Here is a 22,410-nt window from a genome sequence, read left to right on the forward strand (position 1 = left end):
GTCTGTTGTTGGCACACCAGAATCCACCCATAATTCTTTCCTTGTCGTTCCCATGGGGCAGTCTGTTGTCTAAGCATCGTTTTGGTTTCTTGGTAAGAAATCACTTTAGGATTTGAAAGCTCTTGTTGCCTTTGAAGTGACACTGTTGGATTTTCTAACATTTATTATGCAGAAATTGTATGTAGCCTGCCTGCTAATAAGTTTATGGCTAGTTAAGAAAGATCTTGAACATTTCTTGCCTGGATAATTTCTTGTTTAATCATTGACATATGATATAAGTTTTCTGAATCGTGGATTAGATTGCGACATTTCTATTTATCCCTAACATGAAGCCAATCATTGGCTATTTTTAACCGATATCATTATCAGAAAATTTTTTTTCAGTGGTAGTGTTCATTGACTTATTCATTGTTTCTTATATGAAAGTAAAAAAACACAATGTCTATTTGCAATTAGCACAAAGGGTACAGCTTAATTCTCTTACTTAATTGTGCTCAACATAAATCAGTGAGCTCTGTCTCTATTTCAACCATTCAGTGCTTGTAAAGTCACCATTATTTATTTTAGAATTTTATAATTTTCATTTTTGGTTCAAGTAGATGAAAAGACCAGCGAGGCATTTTTTTCCTTTTTATCATAATTTAAAGTGTTCTGAATAAGGGACAGTGCCAGAATACTCTTTTGCATTTACAAATGACTTTATAATAAGATAAATATAGAAAGGGAATATAGAATTTTATCTATTAATGTTAATAGGCCACAGGCAGTCAAATATACTTACAATAGTTAGAGAATTAAGTAGGTTTGGATTTTTGTTTTCATTCTCAGTGTGCAAGTAATTGCAGAATTCTCCTGCCATTAAAATATGTAAATATTGAATGTATTTTACATTCTGAATAATTACTTTTCAGCAGCATTGTATATGCCAGACATGTATTTTTTTTCTCAATACCACCTACAAATTTAGGACACTTCATTTCACATGAGCATATACATAAATTTTTATATAATGATTACTTACTGAATGAAAGAACAGGTGATTCAAATTCTTGAAATACCTTGGAATGACTATCTTAGTTAACTTTTATTGTTCATTAGTGCTGCCGATAAAGAAAATGTTTTTACTTAAAATTTCCAGCTAATCAGAGTGCATCCATTTGGATATTTTCCCCTGAAACAGCAAGTCTCACACTGTTTCTAATTAGAGATACATATAGAGAGATGTATCACGGCAGAAACTGACACAGAATGGTATCTTTCGACAAAATGAACTTGCTGGGAACTTGACTGTCAGCTCTTTAACACAAGAGCTGTATAATGACGGACTGTGCTGTTCAGTCTGTGTCGATGTTACTTTCTCCTTTTTACTAAAGTCTTTCTGTGTTTCTTTCAGTTTGGGGTCAGTATTCTAGAACAGTGAAGATAAAAAGTTCAGGAGAAGACACGGGGAACTCCTTAGTGATTTATCCCATTGAAAATACAGATGGCGTTGGGGAGATTGTGGCCTTGGGAAGCAGCGAGCCCAGGGGAGAGGCTGCCGGTGAGCCCTGGGCTTCTCCAGGCGGTGCTGCGACACAGGGGACATTATCGGACCGGGTGCCGATGGTGGGGACCCACACAGCAGAAGCGTCCAGGGTAATGCACCCTCAGGGTTACCGTCATTATCAAACGACCGACAAATGGGATTATTCTGGGGGTGCCTGGGTCATCGGACCGGAAGGTTCATTCTGCTTTCTATATCGTCCAACACAGGCAGCATACCATCTTTCAAACTTTTATTAAAACAAACAAAAAAGAAAACTCTGTCTTCTATAGAAGAGCATTCTTCGCAACACGGTCTTTCCCACCTCAGTCGTGAAAGACTGGAAGTCACCATTCCATCTCAGTGCCCTTACGGAGTCTCCTAGAGCGGGCTATACGTCACTCAGGCGCCCGGGCTGTTTGTTATTTCGGAATTAGGCAACGCCGAACATCCTCCTCTTCTCAGACTTGTCGTCTCTGGGCTGTGCTTGACATTTTAAATTGAAGTCACGTTTGGATTGTCCGAATTCAGAGGTACCCTGGAAATGGTTCTGGAAAGTCAGAACCTTTAGTGGTATGGCCCAATAGCCCCAGGTATTGCCCGACCCCAAATTCGCCAAACTTTTCTCCAAGGTGTTATGAGAATAAGAGGGGCACATGAGGAGAGGGCTGAAGAGTAGGGGTAAGCGGGGGAGAAGACAGGCAAATTGTCATCCTTCGCACTGGTGGAAATTGGAGGTGGGAAGAAATGAAACGCATGGGAGTGCACCGCAGTGCATTTGTCCCCGACACAGACCAGCCCCACAGGACAAACACATGTAGCTGTTTGCCCTTCTTGATCCATCGAGAACTTTCTAATGAGACAAACAGAATGATATAGAGAAATCCTATTTCTCTGACTGAAAAAGAGAAGGGAAAAACAAGAATAGCTAACATTTAAATAGCACTCGCCATTAACCAGGCCCTCTCCAAAATGTTTGAAGTGTATTAACTAATTCAAACTAGCCTCTATCCTAACAGTATTGTCCCTGTTTGCACGATGCAGCTGAAGTACAGAGAAGTTAGGTAACTTGCCCAATGTCGCAGAGCTTGTAAGTGACCGAGCCTGCACGAGGGTTCCCATCCAGGCTGTCCGGCCGCACACGGGTGTGCCTCGAATTTTTCAGACTTAACAGAAAACAAATATTTTGAGGATAACATCTGAATAATCATTTTGTTAACAGCCATAACTTTGTAAAAAATGTTTATGTATTTTCGAGAGAGAGAAAGCACAAGCGGGGAGGGGCAAAGAGAGAGGGAGAGAGAATCCCAAGCAGGCTCCATGCTGTCAGTGCAGAGCCGGACTTGGGGCTCGATCCCATGAACCACGAGATCATGACCTGAGCCAAAACCAAGACTCAGAGGCTTAACTGACTGAGCCACCTGGGTGCCCCTCATATCCATAACTTTATCCATTCAGAAGCAAAACTTTTACGGTAGGGCAGACACGTGCTTTTTGGTCATCGAGATTTTTCTGGTCATCCAGATTTTGGTCATTTCCAGATTTTAATCAGTTGTCCACTTGGCAAGTGAGAAGAGAGAGACCCCAGGGGGAATGACCGAGGGAGTGCAGCAGGGGAGTGCAGGAGGCGCAGGAGGCAGAGGGGTGAGGGTGGGGGACCTCTGGCAGCCACACTGGGTCATCAGGGAGCATAAGAAGTTAGGCTGGAAATATTGAGCAAAGGATTGTATCTGACACATGAGGACAAAGGGAGAGGCAAGGGGTTGGGGTCAATGGAAATAAGTTCACCTCTTTAAAAGCACAGTCGGGGAACACTCCTCCTGGGGTATTGTCTGCGTCACCAGCTAGACCTTGCCTAGATTTGGGGGGCAACTGTCTTCACTGTTGTGTATGTTGTGCACTAGGAAAAGGATGGTTTTCTATCACTCAAGGGAGAGATACTTGTGAGTCCTATGAGCGCCCAGAGCATTTTTATTATATTTTGTGATTACGGTTGGAGACGCTGCTTTATCTTATTTCTTGTAAAACTCAGAGGGAAGCCTTCCAAGGGCTTTACTGCTCTCGGCTCCCTTCGTAATCAAATATGCTTCTTCAGCAATAATTTTAGCATCTATTATCACGTTCGGGCCCCTGGCAGCCGGGCAGGCTTACAGCTTTGACATCGCTCGAGGTTTGCACACCGTCCTGCGGGCTGTCTGGTGCTCCTGATAATAGGCTCTAAATGCGCAGCTGATTTATGCTGCCTGGAATCGTCCCATCTCTTCCTAGCAAGTGAATTTGGCAAATGAATCGTTTAACCTTTCCAGCCCCAGTGTTCAAGCCTCACTGTGAGGTCATTGGGGTCACACCGAGTTTGACAGAAGGAAGTTTGGGCTGGGATTGTGAATGTCACCCTCTCTGGAAGAGGTGCCTGTTGTCATTTCAGATGAAGAAATGAAAGCAAAGAAAAGCATATTTTCCCAAGTGTGCTGAGTCTACAGCAGGAGCAAAAGGGGAGATCCAGACTCCTCGTCCCCGGTCACACGCTTGGCCCCGTGGGCTTTCTTCTCTTCTCACCACAGCTCAGAATGGTGGCGCTCAAGTTCAGCCTCACGTTTAGGTGGTAGGAGCTGATTCCAAGACACTAGGTTTAAGGACTTGGGTGGGGGAGGGGGGGCCAGTCAAGGGGGTCGGCATCAGTCCGATGTGCTAGCTGTCCCTTCACTGTGACCTTGAATGTTTATATCACAGGGATCTATCTATCTTTAAACAAGCCTTGTAATTAAGCAGAAACTCAGTGGAAGGAGACTCTGACGGTCACATGACTGGTCCCCCAAGCAAAATGCAAAGGTGTCTCCCTGCTCTTTGGCCCCCCTGCTCTCAGAAAAGCCTCATCATGTCCTTGGAGCTGGCTGTGGAGGGTTCCATGTAATACCCTGACCCCCCTTACCCCCTGTCCCTGCTCCATCGTTGGCAGTAGACGCTGAGGCTTTCTCCTTCATAAAGAATCTTCAAATAAACATCATAGGCAGGAAGTCCTTGTTAGTTCCCCATGTTGACTCAGAGTGGCACAAGAATATTTCTCCTTGCCTCAGGGGTCAACGTGACCCAAGCCCAGATTTGACCAGAATACAGACATAAATTTTAAGGCTAACGAAGGAGCTGTTGTTGGGGTCAGTTGGCTTCTGAAGCTGAAGAAGGTTAGAATTCTTTCTTTTACAGACATAATTTTCCTGCCTTGGTTTCCTGTGTACTGTAGTACAATATGTTCTCAAGTCTAATTCTTGGAACGGTCTCTCGAAGGTTCATGTGCTTCTTATTTCGTTGCTACTTGTCAAAGGCCAAAGGGGTTGAATGTGTCAGACACTTCGGGTCATTTGCATAACGTACTACATAGTAATAAGAAAAGGGTATGTAGAAATTGGAGGATATGTTTCATCTTGTTTCAGCATTTCACTTCAGATCATGGCCAAGTGTGTGTTTTCATTGAGAAAAGCAAGAATCCTCCAAAAATCAACATGGAGGAAGTGAATTACATCATGAGGAAACAGAGTGAACATGTGTGAGCGAAGAAGACACACTGTTCCACTCGGTTGCTATTGGAGCAGCCTTGTTTTTAAAAGTCTGAAACTTCTCGTTGCAATTTAGAAAACTCTTAGAGAATTCAGTTTATGGATTGATGTGTCTCGCATTCTGAAACTGCTCACAAAGTGTAAGTAGTTCCTTTCCATGTAATAGAGACGCTCGTGATGCAGTTTTCGGGCAGCAGCCTTGTCGTGGGGGACAACCCCCTGATTTTGAACTATATTACAAAGCTATAGTAATTAAAACCATGTGGTCCTGGCATCAAACCAGACATATAGATCAAGGGAACAGAATAGAGTGCCCAGAAATGGACTCAATGCATTTATGGCAAAGGAACCAAGAATATATAGTGGGGAAAAGACAGTTTTATAATAAATGGTGCTGGGAAAGACTGGACAGCCACATGCACAAGAATGAAACTAGACCCCTATCTTACACTGTCCACACAAAATTAATTCAGAATAGATTAAAGACTTGAACATAAGACCTGAAGCCATAAAACTCCTAGAAGAAAACATAAGAGGTGAGCTCCTTGACAAAGATCTTGGTGATGAGGTTTTGAATCTGACACCCAAAAGCAAAAGCAACAGAAGCAAAAATCAGCAGGGGGGGCTAGCTCACACTGAAAACCTTCTGCACAGCAAAGGAAACCGTCACCAAAACGAAAAGGCAGCCTACGGAATGGGAGAAGATACCTGCAAGCCATGGGTCTGATAAGGGGTTGATATCCAAGGTATATGATGCACTTGTACAACTCAACAGCAACATAAAACAATTCAGCTTAAAAACGGGCAGAAGATCTAGGGGCGTCTGGGTGGCTCCTTTGGTTGAGTGTCTGACTCTAATTTCTGCTCAGGTCATGATCCCAGGGTTGTGGGCTCAAGCCCCACGTCAGGCTCCGTGCCGAGCGTGGAGTCTGCTTAAGATTCCGTCTGCCCCTTGCCCCTGCTTGTGTGTGTGAGCCCTCTATCTCTAAAACAAAAATGCAGAATACAAAATAAAGTAAATAAAAACGGGCGGAAGATCTAAATATTTTTCCAGAGAAGGCGTACATGAAAAGCCGCTGGACATCATGAATCACCAGGGAAACGCAAATCAAAATCACAAGGAGATATTCACCGAACACCTGTTAGAACGGCTATTATCAAAAAGACAGGAAATAACAAGTATTAGTGGGGATGTAGAGAAGAGGGAACCCTTGTACACTGTTGCTGAGAAAGTAAATTTGGGCTCCAGAGAACAGTATGGAGGGTCCTCAAAAAATTAAAAATAGAATTATCATATGATGCAACAATTCTACTCCTGAGTATTTTTCCAAAGAAAATGAAACCACTAATTCAAAAATATATTTACATCCCTATGTTTATTGCAGTATTATTTATAGATATTATTTATATGTTATGTATATTAATATATATTTATATTGTATATATATATATGTATTATTTATATATATTATTTGCATATTTATATATATATATGGAAACAATCCAAGTATCCATTGACGGATGGATCAAGAAGATGTACGTGTATATATATATATATATATATATGTATGTATACATATATATGTATATATGTATGTTATATGTACATATGTATATATATGTATATACACATATATATATATAACGTACATACACAATGGAATATTACTCAGCCATTAAAAAGAATGAGATCTTGACATTTATGACAACATAGTTGAAACTTGAGAATATTATACAAAGTGAGCTAAGTCAGACAGAGAAAGGCAAATACTATATAAACTTTTATGTGAATCTTAAAAAAAAAAAAAAAGGCAAGCTCATAGATACAGAGATCAGATTCGTGGCTGCCAGAGGCAGGAGGTTGTGGGGTGGTGACAGACATGGGTGAAGGGGGTCAAAAGGTAAGAAGAAAAAAATGCAGTTGACGGAAAACAGGCATAGAAATCTATGTGCATAGAAAAGAAAATGTATTCTTGAGAGAATTCCTCTGGAAATTTCTACTTATTATACAATTCTCAAAATATTCTCTTGAAATTTTTGGAGAGTTTTTTTGAAAAGATAAAATTATTGTCCACTCTCTTAAATAAACTAGAACAAAATATTTTTTTTGCAACTACATAAAAATGGGTTTGGGAATTTGGGGCCACCCTGGAAAAATTCTTCAAATCGCTGTTGTAATCACACATTCTTTTAGGTACACACCTACTTCTCTAACCGTGGCCTGAACAATTTGTGACTCTTCTCGAACTATTTTCCACTGTCAAAGGAAAAAGATTTGCTGTCCTTGCAGATATTCAGAAGAATGAGCTGCGTTCCCTAAGAAAAGCAATTCCAGAAGGGAACTCCTCACCATGTTTAGAATAACGGTAACAGCTCTGGTATAACAGCATCACTTGTGAAACAGCACAAATGTCTGGATGTCTTAGTTCTTACATATTTGTTGAAAAAATGGAATAGTTTACAGTGACATGTGAGATAGTGAGGTAGTGGATGCCTTGTTTTAGAAATTTTCACCACTCTGACCCTGAATACAATTGCCGTTAATAGCTTATGACATGCTTGTCTTTGACTTTTGGAGAAATAAGTGATCTTGTAAGTTTCCAGGAGCCATGATAGCATAACCAGCATAGTTATTCCCCAGGCATTTTTGAAAACGACATCTTTCAGTAGGAAGGGCATGTTAATAAAGTAAGACTTCCCAAAATAGGAAAAACTATTATATTTGAAAAGCAGATGATTACTTGAAATATTTCTTATCACAATATAAATTTTATAGTTGAAATTATATTGACATTGTGGTGGCAGCGGTATCCAAATTAACTCATCTTTGTTAGCTTGAGGCTTGTATTATTTCTTTTTAATTTTTTAAACATGTATTCATTTTTGAGAGACAGAGTGAGGCAGAGTGTGAGTAGGGGAGGGGCAGACAGAGAGAGGGACACGGAATCTGAAGCAGGCTCCCGTCTCCGAGCTGTCAGCACAGAGCCCAGAGAAGAGCTCGAACTCATGGATGGCGAGATCACGACCTGAGCTGAAGTCAGATGCTTAACCGATTGAGCCACCCAGGCACCCCGAGGCTTGTATTATTAAAGTGACAACACAGTATTTTGTTCATGAATGGTGGTTACAAATCTGATAGAATAGATGAATGTGAATATTGAAAACTTCGATCACGAATGCTTGATGCGTTACCGTATAGCTTGATGGAGTGTTCAAAAGTAAATACAGATGTGCCTTCATCAATATTTTGAATGATTTAACTTTTACACACGTTACATTGGCCCTGAAGTTATGAACCTGAAGTCAGACCCAAGAAAGCATCAGATATGTCCATGTTACAAAAGCAAGTTAGATATTTACAGAAGTTAACTCATTCGACACATTACCGACTAACTACCGTGGTTCCGTTTGATGCACTAGATGTCAAGGAAAACGTAGCAGGGAAACCGCATCCTTACTGCCTGGAGCTTACACTCTAGTGACTGGAAGGCTCCAGAAGGAAGACACCGACCCAGGAATCTTTGTATTCCATGGAAGTGTTCTCATTCCAGATCTCTGCATTCTGTTTTCTGCTTTGAAGTGTGATGAATTTGGACCCATGGTCTCCAGAGTCCTGTGACATTAGAATATAAGCCAGGATCTTCTGAATTCTCCTTTGTTCTTAAGCGATACAATCCTTCCCACCCCCAAATCTTAGTATTTCCAATACGTACTATTATATGTGAGTGCTCTATGTGAAAGCATTTTGTGAGCTATACAATCTGTTCACTCCAAGTTACTGTTACTATTCAACAAGAAGACATCTGAGCTATATCTCCACAAAGGACCACGTAGACTCACACAATTATGCCGAGAATACAACAGCTAATCTGAAGGTCTTTTCTCCCCCCCCCCCTCAAAAATTGGAGTTGCTCTTGCCTGAATTAGCTGATTAATTTATCAACTGTCCACCTCGCTTAGTCTTTGTAGAAACAGTTTCTAAATCCCTTCAAACTGTAGTTTATGTTCACGATGGTTTAGAGCTTATGTTTTCTGGCGGCCACAGAATGTGTCACCCCATTAGAGAGACTCTCAATATTGTTTATGGAAACAGGGAACAAAATGAAGTCATAAATCTGGAAGACACCCTATTTGGCCACTGCCTTTTGGGGAGAAGTAAGTCCAAATAATTTAAAAAAAAAAAAAAAAGGGCCAGTTAACTTTTTTTCTTAAACATTTCCCAGCCAGGGCGTGTTATAACCTAACACAGTAACCTAAGTCAGCAGTCATGTGTGTTTTCTTAAGTAGGTTCCTTGTAGAAAACTGGAACAAAGGACATGACAGGATAATGTCTCAAACTGTCCCCTAAATCTTTCTCAATTTTTCTATCGTTTTGCTTCTATTTTAAATGCCTCAACCCATAGGTAAGCCCTCCTAACTGTGCAACTGAAAACACCCCAAGTGAGCCTGCTCCAAACTCAAGAAAGAAAAATCAGATTTCACACTAGGAATGAAGTACTTTATTATTTCTTTCACTTTCTGCTTCTTTTACACTTTTCTGGAAGCATCTCTAAAGGCGGGCATGGCAAGAGATTTCGAGGAGAGACACCATGGCAGAAATGTCTTTTCTAAGGGTTAATGAGGTCACGTTGTTTGTTATATTTTTTGAGGTCTTAGAATACTTGTGCATTTTTTATTCTGATGACAAAGTGCAGCTGTTTCTAGTCAACCCTTTTTAAATAAAGTTATTCCTTTATGCATCCGTTGCAAAATCAGCAAACTTCTGGGCCCAGAGTGAATCTTCCCCTGTGTGCATGCCAGATACTTTATTGTTTGTGGGAGTTAATCTCCAGGTTAATCTCCAGAGATGGACTTTTTTTTTTTCCCCCAGTTGGACTCACATATAAGTAAATAAAGTCCCCATCTGGATCTCTGCATCTGAGGCTTGTTTTGAATTCATATATAAATTCCTCAATTCCACACAATTGTGCTATGTGAACCATCTCTGCACATGAATTATATTTTTCCACTGTTAAAATTCTCAAGTGACTCAACAAGTATGTCATTCTTTTCTCTTCCAGGGTCCCCCTGGGGACCCTAGATTTGGAAGGAGTTCACTTATAACATTGCCATCATGAGCACCACCTTTCCCCCTGCCTTTTGTTTTCACTTTTATTGAAATATCCGTATAGAAAGATGCACGAGTATTAAGGAAACATCTTGATGAGTTTTGGCAAATCAAACATACACCCATAGAGCCGGTGCCCCTGCCAAGAAATGAGACACGCTAGTGCCCTGAGATGGCCCCTGCTAACACTCCTTTCCAGTCGCTGACCCTCCCGCCCTCCAGCAGCCATTTGCCTGACTCCTAGCGGCATAGATTTTTTTTCTTGCCAGTTACAGGCATTCCGTGTAAATGGAATTCCATTTACATCCCATTCCACGTAAATGGAATCAAACAGTAGATGCTCTTTCGTGTTTAGCTTCTTTCACTTGCCGTTTTTTTGGTGAGCGTTATCTCCTTGATACATGGAGTTAAAATTGTTTTTTTTTTCTCTTACTGCTGTGTAGAATTAGGTTGTATAGACGTTACGTTGTATAGACATAGCGCATTTCATCTATTTCATGTTCATGGGCATTTGAGTAGTTTTCTAGATGGTGCTGTGATAGATAGTGCTCCTGTGAGCATTCCTGTGCGTTCCCCTTGGTGAGCACTTTGCACACATTTGTCTTGGATGTATACACAGGGGTCATCAACGTCTTCTAGTTTTTTAATTTTAGTTTATGTTTTTCAAGGTATTCTTTTTTTAAGTTTATTTATTTTGAGAGAGAGACAGGTCAAGAGGGAGAGAGAGAATCCCAAGCCCTATCTGTGTGGAGCCCAACACGGGGCTCGAACGCACGAACAGTGAGGTCATTCCCTGAGCCAAAACCAAGAGTTGGAGGCTTAACCGATTGAGCCACGGAGGCGGCCCTGTTTTTTCAATTTGATTGATGAAAAAACTTACATGACTGAGAATTTCTCATCAGCCAGAGTTACTGTGTTGAGTTCATATCATTCGTTTTCTAAATTGTAGAAACTCAACGTTTTAATTCGCCAGGCTGCCTGCCCTCTTGGTTTCGATCAAGCCAGTTCCTTTTCCGCCCTGCGTGCCGTCCTCCGCTTGCCCTGCATACGTGTGCACGCTGCACACTCATTCTTACTCTTCCCTCCTTGCTTGTATTTTTGTCTTCCTGGAATGGTCTAGTAATAACACCGATAGTAACAAGTGACAGCGGCAACTGTGCACTGAGCACTGACCGTGTGAAGAAAGTGACGATACTTTTTACATACTTGACTCCCGCATTATTCTCATGTTGTGCAAATATTACTGTCCCAGTTGACCAATACTTTTTAATTGGGATGCTTATGAGGTACATGTACCAAAAAAGAACCGAGAATAATACATAGTTACCACTGAGAGACCCAGCTCTCAGATTTGACTGATGTTGAAAATCTGTCATTTTGCCTGCATGTTTTTCTCTATCAGGGCCCCGCCCGAGTCAGTCAAGATCAGTCGCCTCTGCAGCCGATGCTTTTAATAACCTCTCGACATCTTGTTCATTGGAGAAGGGATGTTATTGTTCATTATTTCTTGTAATGGTAATATGGAATGCCAGCCGGGTGTGGGCCCCTCCCCCAAGCGTGTGCCATCTCATATCTTATACGTGAGGATGTCCACATGCAGAGGGGTGACCGGTGCGGGGCCACGTGGCAAGCAAATTTCAACCTCTTTTGTTAGTTCTCTGGTACAACTGTTCTCTTAAAGTCCGCTTCGATGACCTCATCATCGCAGGTAAACCTTCTCTCCTTATGTCAGTGCCTCCTTCTGAGGCTCTTCCGCCCTTGCTGCTCTGGACCCGAACGCCTCTTGTTTTCTCTCCCACTGCGATCGTGCTTTCTCTCTTCTTTGTTGGTGGCCCCTCCGCTTCCTCCTAAAACATAGGCAGGACTCAAGGCTGTGTCTTCTCTGCTGTCTCTGTTAGCGGTTTCATTTACTCGTGGGCTTTCTGTGCGGAAGACCCCAAATCTTCATTTTTAGCCCTGATTTCTCCTTCATGACTTCGACCCAGGGCTCAGGCTACTCATGGAGTGTTCCACTTGTGCAAAGCTAATTTCGACGTCTTCTCTCCTCACCAAACCTGCGCCTGCCCTTATGTCCAGTGCGGGGTCACCCCATCGCTTTGTCATTCTCTCCTCGTGACCCCATGCGTCGTCGAACTGTTGCCTACACTTCCATGGAAGCTTCGTAAGGGACCTTCCCTGTCCCTCGTTTCTACCCATCCTCACAACTGACCTTTCACTCTTCCGTGCAAATAAACTTTGAGGGGTTCCCCAGTGCATGCCAACTAAAATTGGCCCATTAGTGCCTTATCTGATTTCAACTGATCTTTCAAGTCAAATTAATCTATTTTTTCCTCCCGGTATGTCTACACTTTCCCATTTTGGAATCTTTTCCCGATGCTGTTTCTTTCTCTAGAAAGCATTTCCTCCTTTCTGTGAAAACCCGGTTCATCCTCCAAGGCCCCACTTCCTTGTATCCTTTCTTTGTATCCTCAACCAAAAATAATACTTGGTGGTCTTTTTTCAATCAGGGATGATTGACACCAGGGGAACAGGCCAGTCCAAGGGAAGCCACTTCAAACAGGGAATGGGACCAAAATTTTATACTAGGCAAGAATAAGGGGGTTGATTTGAGGCTTTAACTTGAAAACATACCCCAAAATTATAAGTTAGCAACTTATTTTCCTTATAATTGATAACATTTGGGTTCTAATTGAAATTATGTGTTAATTCTTGGAAAGTACAAAGAGCGACCAAGGTATTTGTTGATTTTTTGGCATGAGTTTCTGACAATTCTAAAATGATTCAGTCACATTGATTTTGACTTTTGCAGCACAAATATAAATGATTTTTTAAAAACTCCGGAAACTCAGTTTTATTTAGAGCATTTTACTCTAATTTGATTTTTAAAACACCGTGTCGGGGCACCTGGGTGGCTCAGTTGGTTAAATGTCCTCCTCTCGATTTTGGCTCAGGTCATGATCTCACACACAGTTCATGGGTTCGAGCTCCACATCGGGCTCTGCGCTGACAGTGCAGAGCCTGCTTGGGATTGTCTTTCTCTCTCCGCCCTCTCCTGCTCGTGCTGCCTCTCTCTTTCAAAAATAAATAAATAAGCGTTAAAAAAAAAAAAGTAAGTAAAAAGCACCATGTCAATCCCTTATCACTTGTTTAATTACTTGTGTTCTCTGTACCATATTGTCACTTATGAGTGTCTTTGCATGGAATTTGAGTGGTTCTTCCCTGTTTCCACTTTCACTGAACTTTATGCAATTATGCAGATATTTCTATACTCTCTTTTAGCAATAGGTTACCATTGATGTAATCATTAAACAACTTGTGAGACTTTCTGTGATTACTTAACACTTTTCCCTAGGTTTTCTCTGGTGTTTACCGTTGTCCGGGTGTTTGAGTACTGTCTGTTCCACAGGTGTTAGTTAAGTTTCTTGCAAGGCAAGACTCATGCCTTGTTCGTTTTTGTACCTGTGTCTGAATCCATGGAAATGTCTTGTACGTAATAAATATTTAATAAGTATTTGCTGAATTCTGTCTTCTGTTGGTTCCTCAGTAGAACCAATCCTTGTCTTTGGCCGAATTCCATCATCGGAAACAATACTGTAAAACTAGTTTATAGAAAAATGGATCATTTCTTTTTTATATGAGAGCAGTGCATTAATACGGTGTCGTGTCCCGCATCAGAGACTCGATTTCAGATATAACCAATCGTGTATCCTGAAAGATATGATAACTAAAATCTTCTCTGAAAACTTAAGTAAAACCTGTATTCCAAGTCTTATAAAATGTTTATTGGCTTATCATGTATAATGATTACTTGTGTGTTACAATGTGTACATAAAATGAAAAGGTATAAACCAGACTATTTAACGTAAGTGTAAAGGCTGACGTAAACATCAGTTAAGATTCTAACTGACAACATTCTCTTCTCCGTCCAAAACTTAGAAGGGGCTTTGGAAAATGATTTTAATAACCCGATTCTTTTTAAAAATCTCACTGCAGGATGCCTTAAGCAGATTACTTCATTTACTCCTAAGTAAGTAGAGTTTGGGTTTGGGAGAAGTGGACAATTCTGTTGACCTTAGCTTTGCCTCATCTTATTTTAGGGGTTACCTCAGTACTTGTCTGGGGATGTGATAATGGTTTTGTTTCTACCACTAAGAGCTGAGCTAACATTTTCCCCAGTCACCCTCTCTTTATCCAACTTAAAGCCATTCAGTCTGAGAACAAATAAATTCTACACAAGAGCAAAGAGTAGTTATGTCATTCTACTTGATGTTTAGTCATGAGAATACTTCACACACCATTGGGAAACCATTAAAACTATTACCAGGTCATTGGAATGGGCATTTTAAAGGGAATTTCTGGAAGAAGATAATGCCCTGAGTTAGCACGTGCTGTTGTACAAAAATCAGTGAAGGGGCCAAAATTCAAGAATGGTGGAAAATATGTGGCTGTGATGGAGTAGCGTGGCGATCTGTGAAGCAGTTTGTGGTCACGCGCACCTGCATTGCTAACATCTGACTAGGGAGACAAAGACTCGCCTCCATAACTCGAATGTCCTTGCTCTCTCTTATAAAGCTTTTATCTGGACTCAGTAGAATTACAGTGTACCTTATCTGATGTGGGTAAATAAAGTATTCTGATAAATATAATTTGTGGTCCAATTAAAATGGACAACTTATCCAAAAGATGAGTTCGTAAACCATTTTCTTATACTTCTCTTTCTCTTCAGCACCCGAATACCCTTTTGCCGTCGGGTTTCTCTTTGTCGCCCTAGCAAGGCCTATTAACTTGCAGCGCCCTTAATAAAGAGGGCCGCCTTCTGATGTATCTCTCGATCCCTCCATGTAATCGTGACAACTGAAATCAGACGCTGTTCTCTGTTCCTCTCCAGTTGTAACGTGGTATTTCCTTCACTTTCCTTTAGCCGGGCCAGGTGTTGGCACCAGGGACTTCAGGAGCATTTATCAAGAAACATTTGCTCAGTTCGACCCAAATACCCCAAGACAGCCTCATCTTTTCTTTAACCTTCACAGTTCTCAAAAACAGAATGGTGCCCAGGCCGGCACAGTTGATCTCATTTTGTTGAATTTGAACGCAGGTCCAGTTACTCTCAAGCAACTTAAGATTTCTTGGTTCTTTTTAATGTTGATTTATTTTGAGGGGGGGTGGGGGGCAGAGGATCCAAAGCGGGCCCTGCGCGGACAGCAGCGAGCCTGACGCTCACGAACCGTGAGATCACGATCTGAGCTGACGTCGGATGCTCGACCGACTGAGCCACCCAGGCGCCCCTAGCAATTTAGTTTGACAGTTTAAAAGAAAATCTCCAGAGTGTTATTATTGACTCAAAAACATCAAGCATCCACAAGTATGAGGCACTGTGTGAGGATACAAAGTCAGACCCGTTTGCAGCCTTCGAGCTCATGCTTTGATGGAAGGGAGGTGCATGCATGTTGTCTTCACCACGTGTAACCAGAACCCGACACATAGTATATATGTTTGTTCTGTTGTATGTTAAAATCCGTTTATAGTAATATTGTGTTTGCCTATCTTGCCTGCCTTTGCATAGGTTTTGAGGGCTGGGGCTTTGTCTTACTCACACAAGCGTATTCCAAGTAATGTACTTAATCCAGACATTTTCGGTCTTCCCATCAAACTTTTTTTTCAGTGGATTCTCATTGCAAACAACTTATTAGAGAGTGAACCAACATGCATTTCTGGAAACCATATGTTATCTCATTAGGCTTCTTTGATGACCCTGCCTTGATGCTCCCTTCTGTTTCCGTTCATTTATTCTGTCATCGGCACATACTAATTATGAGAGAGCTTTTTCCTACGTGTGACATGATATTCATCCAGAGCCGAAGCCGTATTTTGTGAGAAACATAATATATTTTCAGTTACCCAAAGACTAAAGGATTATTATTATTTACATACAACCACCATGAGAATCATTAAAGATGTAGACTTACACAGGAAGAAAAAGCAAGACCAAAGGAAAAAATAGGACACACAAGAAAGCAATAGTGTATTTGTAAACGTATCGTCAATGTAATTAACTGTCAACTGTAAACAAATAGCTGGTTTTTAACATGAAACTAAAATGCTAGACGACAACAAAGAGACGGCCTATACGCATGTTCGGTGGTGGTTAAATTTGTGGCGACACCAAAAAATAACTCGATAAAATGATAGTTCTAAACTGGCAGAGGGGAGAAACACGGAATTTGGGCAACGTTAGTTCAAAGGAAGTCAAGAAAAGAGAGCAGATGAGCAAAATGCAGGAGAAAATGCAAAGTAAGATGATGGAAATAAGCTCAGTGTGTTAGTCATCAGCCTCATGGAGACGAATCAGTCACCGCGGGGGGTGGGGGGGGGGAAGAGTCCTCGCAGGGTGTTTGGTGTGTCCCAGGCACCACTCGGAGGTCTACGTCCATATTAGCTCTTAACGTCAGCCCACGCAGAGGGGACAGCTAGTACCTCATCTTGTGAATGAAGTTGCTGGAGTACAGAGAGGTTGAGTCTCTTGCCGGAAGTCACACAGGTTAAAGGTCTTGGATCCAGGAGTAGATTCAGGTCAGCTGCTCTTGAGCCTACCAGTCTCCAGGGGCATCGCTCTCTTTGGTCATGTTGCCCGGGAAACGCGAGCTGCACAATTGTGTACATAGTATGATGCCACTTAAAAATGTGAGAACAAAAAACCCAACACTATATGGTGTACACATAAGTGTGTATTAAGGGTATTGGAGAAACAGGGGTGTCTGAGTGGCTCAGTCGGTTGGGGGGCCGACTCTTGATTTCGGCTCAGGTTATGGTCACGGTTAGTCAGTTCAAGCCCCGTGTCAGGCTCTGTCACTGACAGCGTGGAGCCTGCTTGGGTGTCTCTCTGACTTCCTTCTCTCTCTGCCCCTTTCTGCTTCTCTCTCTCTCTCTCTCTCTCTCAACATAAATGGATAAGCTTAAAAAAAAAGAGTATTGGAAAAACCCATTCATCGGAATGACAGAATGATATTTACCAGTTTCAGGATAATGGTTACCTCGAAGAGAGAGAGGAAACCAATATATGATCTCAGAGGGCTTCAGCTGTATCTGTTATATGTTTGTTTTTAATATATGATATGAAGCAAACATGGCAAAAATGTTACAATTTGTTAAGGCTGGATGATGATTCATGAGTGTTTTCATAATATTTTCTCTTCTTTTTGTATGTTTGGCATATTTCACAATGAAAATCTTTTCTCTTAAAGAAACAGTTACAGGAAGTAGACGTTTCTCTCTTCTGTCACGAAATTGGTCATCGAATCCTGAATTTTGCGTAGGAGTAATTGTTCCTCTTGCATGTTGCTCCTTCCGCAAAATACGCTGCTACCCATCAGTGCACGTGTACAAAACTGTAATGATGTTGCTGTTTGGGAAAGCAATAACTCACGGACCTTTTCTCCACCCAGATTTGGAACCAGTTGAGAGAGGAAGACAAAGGAGTCTGGCAAATACAAATGCTACTTACAAGACATTTGGAGAATGTGACTGGGTGTGCGGTGAAAGTGGACTTCTATTTTTTAATTTTTTTATGTTTATTTGTTTTGAAAGAGACAGAGAGAGACAGAGAATGAATGGGGGGAGGGGCAGAGAGAGGGAGAGGATCCCAAGCAGGGTCCACGCTGTCCGCACAGAGCCCGATGCAGGGCTTGAGCTCACGAACTGTGAGATCGTGACCTGAGCCAAAACCAAGAGTGGGGCGCTTGACCGACCTAGCCCCCCGGGCGCCCTCTCGCCTAAATTCACGACTGTGGAGGACTGCGCGGTGCGGGAGAGACTGTAAGAGCTTAGAGACGATTGTCCTTAGTGGAGGTCTGAAGAGTAAAGAAGAAGTGTTTCTGTGTCCCTCCCCGACCCACCCAGACAACAGTGAATCTGCCTTCCGTGGCTTTCAGACGCTTGGAATATTGAGGAATTTTGAGGACATGGGTCATTAGTTCATAGCCTAGTTGGCGCAGCTGATGGCGTTCTCTCAGTCCGCCCAGCCCCAGCAGGTATCCTTATCCGCGAATATCACGTGTGTATTTTCATTCACTTGTTCATTTACGATCGAATTATCTGAGAGACGGTCTCCCTTGGTGCCCTCCTTTCTGGAACTCCCCTCTCCGAACTGGTTGCTCTGTCAACCTGCCTCGGAGCTGCCGTTGTCCACCGTCATTTGAGAACTTTCCGTCACCTCTCCGCTGCGTTCTGTTGGGTCCTGTTTCCTGCGTGCTTGCACCTTTGTTGGGGTGGGGCACCCCGCCTAGTGGCTTCTTCAGAGCACGTACAGGGGAGATACATCTTTCAGCCATGCCTCTCTGAAAGCATCCTTCTCCTAGCCTTCCGTCTTTGGGGCCTTTTTCTACTTTTTAAGACTCCTTCAATATTATCCTTCCGTCCTGCTGCTGCATTTTTCTCTACTATTTTATTTTTATTGTAGTGTCCTTTCTTACAAAATGAGGTGCAATATCGTCTCTTACCCATCTGAGGATAACAAACTGCTTTTCAAGTTTAATTTATTTTTCCTCTCAGTTCCTGCGTTTGTTTTGTTTGTTTGAGTCTTTTTGCTCTCGGTGTCTTCACAGCTGATGACCCTTGGTTGTCCATATTTAAAGGACCACTGCTTAAATGCCAGTTGAACAAGTGGACTGGCACATTCCACTGAAGGACAATCAGGCCAAGTCCTGACCATTTTAGAGGGGACCACTCAATAGGGCTGAGGAAAACCCATATAGTACCTTTGTATGAATTAGGAAAAGGATCCCCTGGAGCCTATGAGTTGATGACCGATGGATGCCTTCGTGCTAATTAGAAAAAGGTGATGCCCCGCCCCTTCCCTGCACATGACTCGGTAAGTGGAGCATGTGTTGGGTTTCATTCTTCACTCACCCCCTCAGGCAGATAACGGCCTGATACACTGTGAAGGCCCTGCTCCTAAATGTTAGTGTTTTTAGGCCTTTTTCTTCAGCTGGTCATGTTCTCAGAGGCAGACTTTAGTGTTCTGCTTGGAGGTGAGCTTGGAGGGGGTTGTGGGGGTGGGGAAAGCCTAAAGTTCTGGCTGCTAGTGTTCTGGAAGCCAAGTAGAGGAAGAAAGCTGGGGAGGGGAGAATGTCTCACTGGGAGTATGTAGACTTTCCCTTAATCTTCCGTTGCACCAAGGAGAGCTACCCATACCCAGATTCCCAAGCCTATCGGATGCCACATTTCAGAGAGTAAGCTTCCTGCCTTGCGCCATGACGGGGTTCTGAGGTCTTCTGGTCGTGAGGAGTAGAGAAGGAAATGTGGGGATCCCGGGAATCCAGGTTCTCAACCACACTCTTGTTTTCTTTTCCATCCCTCCCTGCATCCTTCAGAGACACCTGGTGTCTACACTTGCTGAATCTTCCTGGAATTTTGCATCTCCTGGCATCCCACTTCTTACCTCCTTTGCAAACTTAGGATTCGGGCTCTCTCTAATGAGCCTGGGAGACTTCCCTTTATCCATCTACTAAACGGCTTCCAGAATTTTGTTTCTGTGCCTCATCTGCTGTTGACCACTCTCAAGTTTTCTTTGTCCTTTTTTTGTTTGTTCTGTTTTTACGTATATCGTGTCACTTTAGCGGGAACTCATAAAGAAGCAGAAACAACACATGCGCTCAATTCTTTGTGTTTAATTGGACCTTTCATAACTTCTTTATCATTTGGGGCAAGCTCTCTGTGTTACTGAATTTTTGCATATACTCACTCCAGAATGAGCTCTGAGTTTGGTGGTTAAGGATCTGCTACATTTTGCTCAAGACGTAGATGCTGCATCGCTCTTACTCTTTCGATCTTTTATACGTAATCTAATCGGTGGGCTTCCTCCACAGAATCTGTTTCCGATCTCATTGGCAGGAGTGTAGGCACCCGCGTCCATCGCCGGATTGTGACGATGGAGCGGATTTAATCAAGGGTTCAGGTGCCACTTTGCTGGATCCACGTGCACCTTGATAACGCACGTTTGCTTGGACTTCACATGATCCCACAAATCTCGATTGGCCTCTGTGGGTTTGGGGCTTGTGTGTGTGTGTGTGTGTGTGTGTGTGTGTGAATGTCCTGTGGTGATTTCCCAAGGGTCCGAGGAGACCTGGACAGCTCATGCATGATCGTACCGTTACTAGAGGGGTTCTAATCTCTAGTGTAGGCTCCAACTGTGATTTCATGTTGCAAACGAATGCAGACACGCACGCAGCCATATGGTGTTTGTCCTGGTCTAGCTGTACTCGACAGAGGCGCTCTGGCCAATCAATAGAAAGTCATATTCTTTACAACCAACTGACCTGAGTTTTTCTTCTTTTCGGGTGAGTATGTATTTGTAACATCTTGATGACAACCCTGAATATCTAATTTGGTAAGATAAAGTGATCTAGAAGACTGAGGATTTTTTCTGTCACCACAGGATCAGTTTAAATACCAGTGAGTGTTTGTGTGTGCGTGTGTGTGTGTGTGTGTATGTACATAAACACAGATATGGATGTGCATATGTGTAGATATATGTATGTAACTGCACATCTCACCTATGATTGCAAACTCAGCGAGTATTATTTGTAAATAGAGTTCTTGTTAACAAAATAACTAAATAAAATAAAAAATAAAAGTGAGGACCTCTAAAAACCTGTTCAGAGATGAACCTGTAAGCTTTGGATGCTGCTCCGCATTGCTGTGGACTCAGCCATCTGAATTGTTTTATTACTTAGATGCTCTCCATGCAATTTCTAGGGCCTTTATTAATGTGAATGTGTCTTATGAAAGGAGGAGGTTTACAGGTTTCTTCATGTTCTGTAGAATATATTTCATATTAGGACTGATCAACAGGATTTTATGTAGAATGAAAGAATCATGATATTAAGTCTTTGGTTCAGATATCTCTTTCACACACACACACACACACACACACACACACACACACACACGTCAGTGCAGCCGTATCTTTCACTATTCAGATGACTTAGAAAAGTCAAGTTTCTAGGGTACCTGGGTGGCTCAGTTGGTTATGCGTTCGGCTTCAGCTCAGGTCATGATCTAGCGGCTTGTGACTTTGGGCCCCACGTCGGGCTCTGTGCTGACAGCTCAGAGCCTGCTTCAGATTCTGTCTCCCTCTCTCCCTGTCCCTCCCCCATGTGCTCGCTCTCTCTCAAAAATAAACATTAAAAAAAAAGAGTCAAGTTTCTCTTTGCTGACGTTTCTTGACATTGGGTTGCCAGATTGGGAAAATAAACTGGAGTGTGATTTGCTTTCAGGCTAGGGCAAGGGTTGAAGTGCATTGAAAGGTTATAGTCAGTATTTGGCACAAGATTATACGGAAAGTCAATATTGTATCGATAAGTTTGAAAATGGCCTAATCCCCTGCTGTCCAATAGAACTTTCTCTGATGATGGGAATATTCTAGATCTCCGTGGTAAGCAATAGCCTCGTATGGCTGTTGAGTACTTGAAATGTGATTAGTGTGATTGAGAAATTGAAATTGTATTTAATTTTAATGAATTTCAATGTAAATAGCTAGTCTTTTCTTCCCTGGTGCTTGAAGCTTGGCCACTATCATGAAGGACACAGTAACTATGCAGACCAGGATGTTCATGACCAACCGACTGCTTCAGCAGAAACAAATGGCCGTTGATATCCTTCACCCCAGAAGGCAACAGTGTCTAAGACAGAAATTAGGGAAAAACTAGCCAAAACGAACAACACCGCACCAAACGTCATCTTTGTTTCGGTTCAGAACCCATTTTGGTTGTGCCCAGACACCTGGCTTTGGCGTGATTTACGATTCCTTGAATTATGCAAGGAAGTATAAAGCCAAACATAGACTTGCAAGACATGCCTGTACGAGAAGAAAAGACCTCGAGGACACAGCCAAAGGAACACAAGAGCAGAATGAGGAACGTCGAGGGGTTGCAGAAGCCAGTGCTGGTCGCACCCAACAAGGGAGCTGCGGGTTGGACAAAAGGAGTAAAGATTCTGCAGTGACTCTATCTGTGGTGACTGTGCAGATTTTTTTTATGAGAGGATTAATAACCTAGGAACTTAAAAAAAATAAATTTAAACAGCTGATGGATAATAGAGTGTTCTTTTACAAACACCTGGGAATGCAGACAGCAGAATAAAGTTATATTGAGTAGCAGGTCTAGTTCATAAAACTGGAAATCGTCAGTAGCTCGACTATGGCACAGGTCATTCATTCCCACATCTAGTCAACA

General features: G+C 42.2%; 1 protein-coding gene across 13 annotated transcripts in view; it reads left to right on the forward strand.

Annotated features, from left to right (window-relative positions):
• RNLS (renalase, FAD dependent amine oxidase) overlaps positions 1–22,410 on the forward strand; it is a 345,523-nt gene that overhangs the window by 32,566 nt on the left and 290,547 nt on the right. The window contains exon 6 of one of the 13 annotated variants that reach the window (XM_053910248.1): positions 1,394–3,037. The exons of the other annotated variants lie outside the window; for them this stretch is intronic. Within the exon in view, the coding sequence (XP_053766223.1) occupies positions 1,394–1,782 (389 nt within the window). The 3' untranslated portion in view covers positions 1,783–3,037. Of the gene's footprint in view, positions 1–1,393; positions 3,038–22,410 lie in introns of those variants that run through there. 13 annotated transcript variants of the gene reach the window in all.

Source organism: Panthera pardus, unplaced genomic scaffold (assembly GCF_024362965.1).
Source record: "Panthera pardus isolate Hobbes unplaced genomic scaffold, ASM2436296v1 HiC_scaffold_22, whole genome shotgun sequence".
NCBI classification, from domain to species: domain Eukaryota; kingdom Metazoa; phylum Chordata; class Mammalia; order Carnivora; family Felidae; genus Panthera; species Panthera pardus.